This window comes from Eubalaena glacialis, chromosome 5 (genome assembly GCF_028564815.1).
Source record: "Eubalaena glacialis isolate mEubGla1 chromosome 5, mEubGla1.1.hap2.+ XY, whole genome shotgun sequence".
NCBI classification, from domain to species: domain Eukaryota; kingdom Metazoa; phylum Chordata; class Mammalia; order Artiodactyla; family Balaenidae; genus Eubalaena; species Eubalaena glacialis.
Genome location: NC_083720.1, coordinates 145266417 through 145279866, shown reverse-complemented (window position 1 = coordinate 145279866; position 13450 = coordinate 145266417). Strand labels below are relative to the sequence as shown.

The 13450-nt window shown below is 36.1% G+C and overlaps 1 protein-coding gene and 2 long non-coding RNA genes across 3 annotated transcripts in view; 1 reads left to right on the top strand and 2 right to left on the bottom strand.

Annotated features, from left to right (window-relative positions):
• LOC133092788 (uncharacterized) overlaps positions 1-3710 on the bottom strand; it is a 70780-nt gene extending 67070 nt beyond the window's left edge. Inside the window, exons 1-2 of the long non-coding RNA XR_009701146.1 lie at positions 3640-3710; positions 2232-2840 (exon numbers count right to left, since the gene is read on the bottom strand). This is a non-coding gene — a long non-coding RNA (uncharacterized LOC133092788). The remainder of the gene's footprint in view (positions 1-2231; positions 2841-3639) is intronic.
• Positions 1-13450, top strand: part of MMRN1 (multimerin 1) — a 59376-nt gene that overhangs the window by 12874 nt on the left and 33052 nt on the right. The window contains exons 2-3 of the mRNA XM_061192611.1: positions 3616-3735; positions 6772-6878. Of these exons, the coding sequence (XP_061048594.1) occupies positions 3616-3735; positions 6772-6878 (227 nt within the window). The remainder of the gene's footprint in view (positions 1-3615; positions 3736-6771; positions 6879-13450) is intronic.
• LOC133092789 (uncharacterized) overlaps positions 3739-13450 on the bottom strand; it is a 55167-nt gene continuing 45455 nt past the window's right edge. The window contains exon 3 of the long non-coding RNA XR_009701147.1: positions 3739-3788. This is a non-coding gene — a long non-coding RNA (uncharacterized LOC133092789). The remainder of the gene's footprint in view (positions 3789-13450) is intronic.

Genomic DNA, 13450 nt, shown 5'->3' with positions numbered 1-13450 from the left:
CCTAGTTTGGTTTCTGGAAAGAAGCAAGCCAATATAGCAGCGACTATCTACAACTTGGCTATAAGAATTCCCTGAGAAGCCACTGAGGAGAAAGTCTCCCAGATGACTAGCTTGGACTTGAGGATTCACTTAGGGAACACTGGAAAGCTTTCCATTAGAGATGGTTGTCAGAACTGTAGCCTACACGCATGCTTCCCAGCTGCCGAGGAATCCGTCCAAGCAGTTCCAAGACTGTAGCCAGTTTGGTCAGAGGATCCTAGTAGCTCTCCCCCATGTGCTGAGGTGGACCTGCCTACCGCAGAGGAGCCTAGGAAAGTCCAGCCTCTGTTTCACTCGCCACCCTGAAAAACTTACCCGATGCGGAGAAGGGTGGAAGAGGTGACTGTATCACCTTGAAGAAAGTGAAGTGAAGCGGCTGCCTGAGACTCAGAGCTGAATTTGACAGAGGATACAGGTTGAAATAATCAAGGCCTCACTTCTTTCTGAGCATGCTGGGGTTTAATCTTCATGGGAGAAAATCAAAACATTTTACCTCCCCAGCAGAGATCATAGATGAGCTAATCTAGACGTCTGGGCAATTTCCAGGTAGAATGCATTTAGGCCTCCATGTAGCCCATGGTATTTAGCACCACCAATGTTTGTTCCTCCTGGCAAAGTTTCCTTTTTACATACATATTTACACACTTAAAAGCAGTTCAACGCCTGCTAGCTTGGCTCATACAAAAGAGGGTTAAAACTCTCACTGAGGAAAAACCAAAATGTGTCCAATTGTATAAAGGCCTCTTCCCTTGCAAGAAACAGGGAGACAGCTGATTTCCTCCCATTTTTCCTCTCTTTTGCAAAAGAAGTCTTAATTGTAAGTTCGTGTTGTAATTCGAAGACCCATTCTCAGGCCATTTTCCCCCTGACTCTAGCTGATGTTGGAGCTAGGCAGTGTTACAAAAGAAAGTCATTTTCTTCTTTTTCATAACTCCAGTATACCATATACAGTAGGAAGTCATATAGAATTAAGAACATAATACGTTACCATTTATAGAATAAAAGCACGTAGCTAAAAGAGCCACATTATCCAAAAGGACAGGTACAAACTTACTGATAAGAATTCTATAACCAGTTGATTCTTAGATATTATCTCCATTAGAAAACATTATCTCCATCTTCAAAATACTTCAACCCTCTCCAGCCACTCTCAGATGTGTTTAATACTTAAGAGAATTCTTAGTGAGATTGTTGAAAATAGCTCTTATCAAGTTTTGTCTGTGTTTTGGAAGATTTTTTTGCTTTGCTTTACAGTTGGCTAAATGTAGGCCAAGTCTGACCGCCATATTTATTATTTAAATGGCAAGTAATTATACACAATTCCACTTTGTCCTGTTACTGCCTTAACAATCTCAACCTTCCTTAAATCCCTGTTTGTCTAATAACATTGTCTCACCTGTTTTGTTTCTTTAGTCTCTGCCTTTCATTAACTCACTCTAAAGACACAGGTGTGCTTTTTATTCCATGCTGACCACCAATTTGGAAATAGACGATTTTTCTCCTAGCTCCCATTTCACTAATTTTACTTCTTATATTTCCTATTTAATTTTACTGTGCTTACTCCTTAGACTGACTGGTATGATCACATGTTTCTTCTTTTCCCTTCCTGTTAAATCAGCAGGTATATCGTTGACATACCCCATTTTGGAAGGGCTTTTTCTCAGGATGACCAGAGCAAAATGACACCAAGGAGGCGTCTTGGGTGGAAATTCCTCTAACCCAGGCACAGAACATGTTCTGGAGTGGAGAGTTTTCCTGATTTACAGTCCCTCATTTCTCCTTTACCCTCTCACACAACATGGTAATCAGGGCAGGTTCCATTAAGGACACACACCTGTATCTATACCTCCAGGCGATCATATTAGGCATGGGTGAAAAACCAACCCCTGCGTAAAGCAAGATTTCTAGTCAGGGAGCAATATCTTACCTCCTGATTCAGAGGACCCTTACTAATATCAGGTTTAATATTTTGCTACAGTCATCCATGAGCCAACCCCTATTAACCAATCCTAACAAAACAGACATAGACAAACATGGACAAAGAAATCCAAAGTCTTAGGACTCAATCCTTTGAGTACCTCAGCAGCTGTAACCTTTTATATTGTCTCCCTTAGGGTGGGACTCTAACCCACAATCCTGAGAAGGTTATTAGACAACTTTAGGTGCTGGCACATTTTAACAATGTTACTCACCCAAAAGACATCTGATCCAGCAGCGGTTTCTTCTCTCAAAAGTGAAAGTAGCACCAAGGAGCCTGGAGGGCAGCAGTGGGAAGCAGCAACGTGACAGCTGACCCTCTAGACAAGTTTGGTCTGGGTGACCGCTCAGGGTGGGTGACGAGGGTCTGCACTCTGCCAGGGGCTGCGGCGCCTTTGGCAGGCAGTCATGAGATTTACATCCCTTTGTGGTGACCAACACTGCTACCGAGCAAGGGCTCCTTGCCCAATGTGCACAGAAGCCAATACCAAGGCACCGGCTTTGGAGAAAATAAAAGCTCTACTGCGAGATTGACTGGCAAGGAAACAGGAAGCAAGGCTCTCGCACCTGTCTTCTCCATCCAGGGCTCGGGGTGAAGTTTAGGGGATTAGGGAAATTTCAAACTTGGAAGCTGATTGGCTAGTCTTGAATTAGTCCATATAAGCTCCCACTGTTGCTGGGAGCCAGATTTTCCTTGTTGAAGAACTTCTCATTTCATAAAAGCCTCAACACGTCTATTCTTTGAGTTCCATAGACTGAAGATTCTCGGCTCTGGGGTTATCCTGGACCACATGGGTTCCTGTCTTGCACATGCCCAGGGCTGTCTGTAAAATAACTCAAGGTTTGATTAATCAGCATCCTCTTTAAGGATGCAAAACCAGTTTAAGCTGGTCAATGTTTTACATGCTGTTAAATTTAACAAGAACAATGTTATTTTTCCTATTATAAACAGTATCTTTTTAAAATTTGTTGTTAGCACATCAAACTATAACTGATCTTAACCATATGGCTAAACTTTTTTATTAATTCTAAAACATTTTATATTGATCGTCACTAAATTGATGAACTCATTCATTATAACATTTACATATAGACTGCTTTATATTTTCTTTATTCACAATCATATCACCTGCTGCTAATAACAGTTATTTTTTTCCTGTTTTTTGATCCTTACATCATTTATTTATTTATTTATTTATTTATTTATTTTAAATTTTTTTTTTTCATCTTACTGCACATTGTTCAATGGAAGTAACAGATCTAGGTCTGAGTCACTACCTCAGTCTAATACTGATATCTGCATAAGGGCAATTTTGCATTTAGACTTAGCTTATAGCTAAACAATAGAGATTCTGATTTTAGCTCTGATTTATTCTTAATTTACTTTTATCTTACAGTGTTTCTTTACTGTCCATGAGTACAATAATGAAGTAACATATGTTTTCTGTTATTTCCAGATATTTTAAAGCCAGATATCAAGTTTTCAATGTATCTGATACACAATACTGACAGTAGATATAGGTCTATGCAAATAACTTTGATGAAAAGAATTCTTTCTGACAATAATTTTTTTTCTAACAAAAATGATCTCTTCCTTAGGAACTGGTGTGCTTATGTACATACCAGATTATCTCCAACAGTGATACTGGACAACCAAGTCACTTATGTTCCAACTGGCAGAGGTGCCTGTGGCTGGACCAGTGGATCCTGTCCTCAGAGGTATGTAATATTTCTTGAAAATACCCACTTCTTGTACCATAATCATGTGTGGCCTGGAATGTATAGAGAAAGTTAATCATCCCAGGTACACATAAGTATAGTAGGGTCAGGGTAGGGTCATCACAGTAAACTGGAAGTATGATCTTAAATAAGTTAAAATGCAGAAACTAATTATACTTGCCTCATGTGGGTGTTTTTAGAGTATGTGAGATAAATGGAGTAATATGTTTAGCCTAGTGCCTGGTACTCTGTGAGTCTTCAGTGAGTGTTAACTCAAGTTTGTTTCTATTTTTACTATTACTATTACTTTTATTCTATGACCTGACCAACAATCCTGTCCTTTAATTCCATTAAATTCATACACAGTTTTAAAGGGCTATTGATAATTTCCCTTTCATACTAGGCCAAAGAGAAGTCCATAACTTTGCAAGCCACTAATTGCTATTATGCATGGTAAAGCAGCTAAGTAGGGCCTTTCTTCTTGTGTCTATTGTAATGACTTATTTAGGGTTTTTGTTTTAATTATGTAATTGTCCTAAAATGTGGGGCTGAGTAATTGATAAATTCTCTGAATTCATACAGTCACAGTATCTCAGCTGGGGGTGTTTCAGGAACGCCTGCAATAAAAACTAAAATTGTCATTCAGGCCATGATGGCTAATGTTATACAAATAGTCATACAAATAACTCAGGCAGTGAACCTGACACATTGGCAATCTGGAACAGTGTGCAATAAGGATACATAAAATCAAGGTGTTTCGTAGTCCCTAAAGGAATAGCTAGGGCTCATGGTCCAGAGAGCTAAGCATGTCTTAGGGATTTGGGAGAGGTGAGCTCCAGTTCTGTTTCTGGCATTTACTCCCTTTGTGACAATTTCCTAGTCAACCTGAGATACAAAGAACGCACTGTTAATTCTTTAGTAATGAAACTATTACCACAGTAACCCACATCATACTGCCCTTCTGAGTTCAAGGTGAGCTTTTTTCTCTCTTTAAACAAACTAGAAATAGGTATCTTTATTCTCAGTTCTTATCCTTCTCTGCATTGGAATGGCTCTCTCCATTCACTCACTATTTCAGTGCATATGCAATGTTTGTCACTTTTTCTTTTTGTCTGAGCCACATACACCAGCGATCCAGCTTGCCAAAACAGGAACATTGAGTCCAATAATAATGCAACTAACTGCTTGATTTCACCCTAATAAACTCTAAAGAATCCTTTCCAAACTACCTTACTTCCTGTTTAGCACTAGCTGTTGGACTAGATATGATATTTCACTGGACAGAGTTATTTGCTGAGTATAATTTACAGAAATAAACACAGATGAATGATTAGCCTACTTTCAGAGATGGAAGGAGTCTTACAGCTCATTTTAAAATTGAGGAATAGGGCTTCCCTGGTGGCGCAGTGGTTGAGAATCTGCCTGCCAATGCAGGGGACACGGGTTCGAGCCCTGGTCTGGGAAGATCCCACATGCCGTGGAGCAACTAGGCCCGTGAGCCACAACTACTGAGCCTGCGCGTCTGGAGCCTGTGCTCCGCAACAAGAGAGGCCGCGATAGTGAGAGGCCCGCGCACCGCGATGAAGAGTGGCCCCCGCTTGCCACAAGTAGAGAGAGCCCTCGCACAGAAACGAAGACCCAACACAGCCAAAAATAAATAAATAAATAAATAAATAAATAAGAAAATACACATAATCAACCATTAGGGATAAAAGATATGAAAATATTTTTTAAAAATTGAGGAATAATTTCACACATAATTAATTGCCCATCAGGTTATAGCAGAAACTAAAATCCAGTCTGTTATAATACATAGTCCATGAGAGTGACTACTGTTGTCTCCACACAGTCATACGTAACAAACTCTAGATAATAACAGGAGAGGCTAACCCATGCAGAGTGGATTAAAATCCTAGCTCGATAACTTTTAGATGTGGGACTTTCAGCAAGTATTCCATCTCTCTGTTCCTCAGGTTCCTCGTCAGCAAGTCAAGATAACAATAATACTTTCCTGATAGAACTAATGTGAGGATTAAACAAGATAATACATACCCATTTCATAGAATCATTTGATAGATATTAGCTAAATATTGAAGTCATGGGGATAAGAATAATATGGCCAAATTGTATTTATGATTTACACTTACATACATAAGGCCTGCAATTTAGGGCCATTCACTACTTATATTGATTGTTAATTTGAAATGTTATAGTTTCTTCATTTCCCTTTCATGGTTTCTTCTCAAAAACAACATTTTCTCATGTTAGATCCTTTTCCCTCCCCCACCTCCCTCTCAGAGAAATACTATATGAGAGAAGTAATAGGTAGTACAATTTAAAAACTTGAGATATGAGAAAGCGCAGGTTGAAATCACAGTGGAATATCTAATTTGTTTTGAGTTATTTGATATTGATCTGGTGGAAAACAGATCCTTTTAACTATAATGATATAAGAAATAAGAACTAAAAAATTTATTCCCATAAACTATTTAAAAATTAGAATTAAAATAAGTTTTAACATTGGTTTAGTGAAAAGCATTATCAAGGGAAAAGTTATAGTATCTTTAGAAAACATAATGATAGGTATAAATTTAAAATACCAAGGAGTATAAACCTTAATGCTTTTTGTAATGTACTTAAGGAAATCTAAGTTTGACAATAATATTGATGATGAAGATTATTATAATAATAAGAAGAACAGATAACACTTACTGAATGCTTATTTTTTTAAAAATATTTATTTATTTGGTTGCATGGGGTCTTAGTTGCGGCAGGTGGGCTCCTTAGTTGTGACATGCGGGCTCCTTAGTTGTGGCATGCAAACTCTTAACTGCAGCATGCATGTGGGATCTGCTGACCAGGGATCGAACCTGTGCCCCCTGCATTGGGAATGTAGAGTCTTATCCACTGCACCACCAGGGAAGTCCCCGAATGCTTATTATTATATTCCAGGTATCATCCTAAACACTTTTATTCCAATTGATAATTTAATGTGAGACAAATAATCTGTTTTCCCCCAACTGCTCTCCTCTCTAGATCTCAGAAGATATCAAATCCTGTGTACAGGATGCAACATAAAATTGTTACCTCCTTAGAATGGAAGTGCTGTCCTGGATTCAGTGGACCAAAATGTCAGTTAGAAGGTATATTCTAATATTAATTTCATAATAACAATGAGAAGCATAAAACTTCTAAAGAATAAGCAACTGATTCCAGTGATAAAAAGAGTTGCAATTTATCTTTTGAACAAAGTTAATTAACATGTAGCCAAACTATCAAGACTGTTACTTTCTTTGAGCTTCCTAATTTAGTAGCTGTGATATCTCATAAGCTATCCTTTAACTTCTCTCATCATTTTTATGTTGGTTTCACAGGATGAATAATTGGAGACCTGACTACATATCTTACTGTTTCTTAGCTATATGGCATAGACACATGCCTTGTTAAAATATCAGAAATCCTAATTGTATATTTTTAAATAAACTGTCATTAGAAGTGACCCTATGTAAAAATAAGATTACCCTCTAGTTTTGTTCCAGTTCAGTTATTTGAAATAATATTGTCTATAAATGAAATTCAGTTGTAAAGAATATACCAATATGACATGAATAATTCTGCTTTTAAAAAAATATCCTAATGGAGCCATTTTTTCAACAGATTTTAAGGATTTTCTGGTGGCAAGGCTGATCAAATACATGGTAACCTGCTGCGGCCTAACATTCATGTGACTATTATTTTGCTTTGGGCTTTAAACAGGTTGCCTTTGAAAAATAAGATATGGCATCAGCATACATATTTTAAATGAATGAATATTACAAGGAAGGCTATTAGCGGTAGTGGGGAATTCAATCAGCAGTGTAAGAGACTGTGATTAAAAATTAATGTAAGTGTGGAGAAACCATTATGATTCACATTTTAAAAAAAGAAAGTTGTAATATAAAAGCTCTAGGAAACCTGCAGTTTAGTTAAGGATATTATATATGGTTCTTCTAGCCCATTCGTTGAGAATCTATAGGCAAATTTCACTGTAATGCTATTTACTCTGGATATGGCCTTAATTTCAAAGATGTTATAAAAATTTAATACATTTCCACAGTACAGCATGAATATGCACTTCATTTATAACCAGGTAAAATAAAGTTTTAAACAAAATATCATCTATACCAAAAATATTTGCAAACAAGATACTTTACCATATTCTAAAAAAAAAAAAAAACTCCAAATATGATACTGCTTTCAAAGGATTTCTAATTTCCGTGAGGTGCACAGATATACTCACAGTGGTAAAACCTATTTGTTTATAGTCTGTGCATGTCAGACGGTTAAGAGTTCTGGAGAGTATTTAGAATTATATTTCTAAAGTCTAAGAGTAATTTTTATATTTCTCTCCTTATGAAAAAGGAGTATTAATTCCATGATCATATCTTAAATATTCAGTGTTTGTTCACAATATACGCTTCTAGAAATTTCGAATGTCGTTCCACACCCTATCGTACATAAGGGACAGACAGCAAAGTCTGTATGTCAAAGAATGTCATGGTGTCCAGCTGATGAGGACTGTGCTGTCTCACGCTTCTTCCTTTTACACCTGCTAATCGATTATTAATCACTATGATGGACTGTATATGCCTAGGAGGGAAAAACATACAATTCCATCATTATAAATATACACACAAGAAACAAGACTAGTTGACAGTTTTGAATACCTGCTACGTACTATTTTTCCCCTTTTTTAAAAAGTATTATATGAAATATTTAAATGGAATTCAAACAGTTTAGCTTTGATTGCTTACTAACACCTCATGTTCTAATGGAAGCAACCTGCGGATATCTTTAATATTGGATTCACAAATCGTTATCTTGAATCCCCATTAACAAAAATGTCCCAGAACAGTTCTATGACTTTCTGTCACAATACTGTAACTAGAATTACTCATAATTCAGGTATCTGCTGATTAAGCTGCTGTGGGAAGGACTTCTTTCTATTGAAATCTATGGTAGGAATAATTTTCTGATGGCAGATATGCCCATTGTGTCACTTTGTCATACAATCAACTCTAAGACAACTGTGATTCCAAAAGAACATACTGTTGCTCCCTACGATATCCTGACCATCCTAGTCTTCACTTTTATTGAAGTACATAAAAGCTGTTGAATTTTTTATTACTGCAATTGATGCACTGGTAGTATCAAGAACTACTGAGTCCCTTTGTCCCTTGAACCATTCTTCATTATCTCATCTATCCTTGGAGCAGGGGGTGGGGAGGTGCACATATTTTCCTTCTGATTCCTACCCAATTATGTGCCAAGATCCCCCTCCCCTCTTCATCACACTTTATATATGTGCCAACAGTCTTTTATTCTTATGTGGGAGAGAAAATTGTCAGGTTTCCTTTGACAGCACTCTCCACACTGTCTCATATGACAAGCAGCTCCAAATATGGCAAGAATAATCAGTGTGGCTGATCCGTTCTTTAAATCTCTTCAGAGCCCTCAAGGGTTTGGAAAACCTGGTCATGTGGTGACCGTGATAATTACTTCAGTGCTAGTCCTTTACAACAAGAGGAAATTATTTTATTCACAGAAAATTTGTAAACTATTACATGAATTTCACAACTCCCTGTTTCCCCAACAAGTTTCCTCCCCACAACAAAATTAATTTCATAATAGAAAAAGTAACAATTTTAATTTAAATTGCAGCAGAGAGGTCTTTTTAAATATACAAAAAAATCAATAGATCAGGAATAAAATGGAATTGCTGGCAACTGTACTCTTGTTTATTTCTCCTCCTTCACTTTCTACCCCTCTCTTTTTCTTTTTCTGTCTCTCTCTCTCTCTCTCCATAGACCCAACCCCAACCTGTTCGGAAAGGATGTTGTGATTCAAAATTCGGGTCCAAAGAATTTGAAAAAGAACAGATCCATGTATATGTATAACTGAATCACTTTGCTGTACACCTGACACTAACACAACATTGTTAATCACCTATACTCCAATATAAAATAAAGAGTTAAAAAAGAATCCATGGGGCAATTATTCCTGTTGTCTTATTCTCCAATATGCTGTTTATAATATTACTAACCCTCCACACATGCTCTTTTTGCTGCAACTCAGATAATCAAAATTCTGGTAATAAGTTCTAGATCAGTTTATTAAAAACATTAGTCATACTGTCAAGAAGAAACTAAGTTTTAAGAAGTCTAAGTGAATAGAGTTTTGCTGGGAAAAAAAGGAGCATTAAGTCCAACGGCAAAGTAACACTTTTTATATATTTTACATTTGTTATATCTTTTTGAGGGTCAACGAGTTTGTCTCAGAAAGGGAGCTAGATTTGTGATATGGTATGCGAGAAATTTTTTTGAAATGTCAGTAACAACAGACTTTTTAAGCCAATTTTATAAAAGTGCAATAATTTGCTTTTCCAGTAGATGTCTCTAAAATGTTCTAAAGTAGTACAAGGAAATTGTGGCTTTGCTCTAATGACACAAAGTACAGGAATTTAAGTTCAAATAATGTTAGATCAGAGAGGAGGGAAAAAAAAACTTCTTTGCAAATCTGTTTTTAAAAAGTCCAGTCAGCATACAGTATTTGTTTTTCTCTTTCTGACTTACTTCACCCTGTATGACAGACTGTAGGTCCATCCACCTCACTACAAATAACTCAGTTTCATTTCTTTTTATGGCTGAGTATTATTCCATTGTATATATGTGCCACATGGGAAGCAGCTTCATAGCACAGGGAGATCAGCTTGATGCTTTGTGACCGCCTAGAGGGGCGGGATAGGGAGGATGGGAGGGAGACCCAAGAGGGAAGGGATATGGGGATATATGTATATGTATAGCTGATTCACTTTGTTATACAGCAGAAACTAACACAACATTGTAAAGTGATTATACTCCAATAGAGATGTTAAAAAAAATAAAAAAACAAAAAACAAAACAAAAGAAAATCCAGTCAGCTTTAATCAGATCCTCTATGTAGGGAAAAGGTATTTTATAAAATTGTGCTTTATAAAATCTATCACAGTTATTATGAATGTTAAAAAATGCAATTATGCAGTAATTGGAATAAACTAACCCTGCCATATGTTATGAATATATAAAAATACTTCATTTCACAAGTGTGCACTAATTCAATAAATTATGTAAGAGCTATTGTAACTAACATTTTAAATATGGGGCTTCTCTAGTAAGATTATTTAAAATATTACTCCAATTACTATGCCATAAAAGTTATAATATTTAAAACAGAAAACACCCTGTATTTCTTATATTTTTGCATATCTGGTTCTCCTCGGTGGTGATTAATGCTTTCCTCTTTGAAAAAGAACATTACCTCCTTAATTTCAAAGATGTAGGCATCTTGCTCAATAAAATTATGATACATTTAGTCAAAAAACACCAGGGACCTTTGTTGCATAAAACTGCATTCTACTGTTAAACTACTAAATCTCGGTAAATCTTTACATATGTACTGAACATCATCATGCAAGCATTCAGTTGATATCAAAGAATCAGCTGGAAACCAGTCTTGTCAAGCCACATAGGAAAGTTTCTGTTTCTAAGGCAGAGAGAGCAAGCTTCCTCATTACTGAGTTGCCATTAATGACTTCCACGATATGCCTCAAAGGCCTGGAAGGAAAAAAAAAAACTCACAAATAATACCTGTCTAATTAAAAAAAAGAAAGGAAGAAAAAGCACCTAATAAGAAAACGGTTGCTCTTGACACTTGCTGACCTTGCTTCTCTAAGTCCTTGATCCACCAAGATCAGAGTTTCTAGTGCAAGGAGAAAAGAGTAATTGTATTGGGAGAAGAGAAAAAAGAAATCCAATTCTTAAAATATATTGAATTTTTTAAAAAATGAGAAGTCCATAAAGATCTCTGGAAATTATTTGACTTAAATAAATGCCCTTCTGTCTCAGCTCCAATATCTTAGAAAGGATCAAAAAAAAGAGACAGAAATTTGGGCCCTATGGAACAAAGCAAAGGTCTGTGCTTAAGTGCAAGATGAGATACATTGCCTGGAAAACCTAGAATCGTGGCAGTCCTGTGGTAGAGAATACGTGGGGAAGACAGAAAGATTGCTAAATGAAAAAATAAAAGAGCATCAATCAACCAGGAATTTTATCACAGGAGAGTAATTGACTCCGCTGTCAGAGATCCTATCAGTGCCTCTGCACCAGCTAAATACTGAGAAATAAATCGGGATGAATGCAAGTATTGAACTGCAGTCAACAAACAGAGCTAAGAAAAGATAACAAACTATTGAATTTGCTAAACAGGTATTTCAGGTTTTCACAGACCCCATCCAGTGAATTCCAGAGAAAAGAGGTTCATATGACAATTGGATCTCAAAGATCTTTGTGTGATGCTTAACAGTTGTTTCTTTTACAATTAGGAGTACAATTTCCTCACCTATTTCCTCCTAAAACAATTAATTTAAAAATAACTATAGCTAAGAGCAAATGGGAAGTTTTATGCACACACACACACACACACACACAATCACATTAGTTTTGGTAATTCAATATTGAAAGGATTTTTCCAATTACATTTTCTTTCAAATCAGTCTCTTTAAAACTTTACAAAAATATGGAGAAATTTTTATTTTTATTTCATAGATATTATATTTCCACATACTGAGGAGTGAATCACCAAAAATGAGTATGCAAGAAAACTAAAGACTTCCACTCAATACTTCTATGTGTTAATCTTTATCCCTTTCAATTTATTTCTTTTTTCCTTCCTGAAAGCTTTATTTAATTTCTCTTCTCCTACTTGTCACTGATTTAATCTTATCTTTTTAGTTTTTATTTCTAATTTGCTGATTTTCTCTAGTATGTCACTTTCTATTCTCTCATTTGCAATGCAATAGGATTTTTCCAGATTGCATGAATAAAACTTATTTGAAATTCTTTTGACCCTAAGGTCGATAGAAAATTACTCTTGAATTCTTTCTGTTTACCTCCTTTCTGTTCTTGACCCTTTCCCTCTAACCTAGGTTTGTTTTCACTTCTTGCACATTCAGGATCTTGCCTGGGCTGAGTGGCAAAGAGAAAACTATGACTTGATGAATTACCCCCCCTCAAATAGGAATGGAGCACACATAAAATACCCCCTACTTCCTCTTGTGTGAGTGTGAGTGTGAGTGTATGTGTGTGTGTGTGTGTGATTCCCTGCTTTGCCAGTACTTTTCAAATGGAGAATATTCAATGAAATGCAATGTAATCATCTCTGCATTAACTATACAAGATGTAATACTTTGTAAAGAGATGAAGAGACCCAATTTCATTAGAATATGATAATGCAATATAAAATAATGCCTTATGATTTATAATAAAGCTTTAGCATAGTATTTTGAACCCCTGGAAATAAACCCTATGTAAAATGCTGTTGTGATTTTTATTGAGGTTTCTCCACTTTAGTCAGAATCATGAGCGCCTCAACCAATCTGCCTCTTGATTATGAGGATGGGGTAAGAAGGGGCAGGGGTCATATTCAAACATTTGACAACTGACTCAGTATCAATTAATATATACATTAATATAAAAATCAAAAATTAAGAATGCATTACTTTTTATTTTCTTAAGTTAATGCATATGTTATCTATATTATAAACTACATACCAAGTAATATAAGCCATAACACAAATCACTCGTTTATCATTCAAATAATTTCTAAACAGTTTATTAATTTCTACAAATTATTGGTGTGC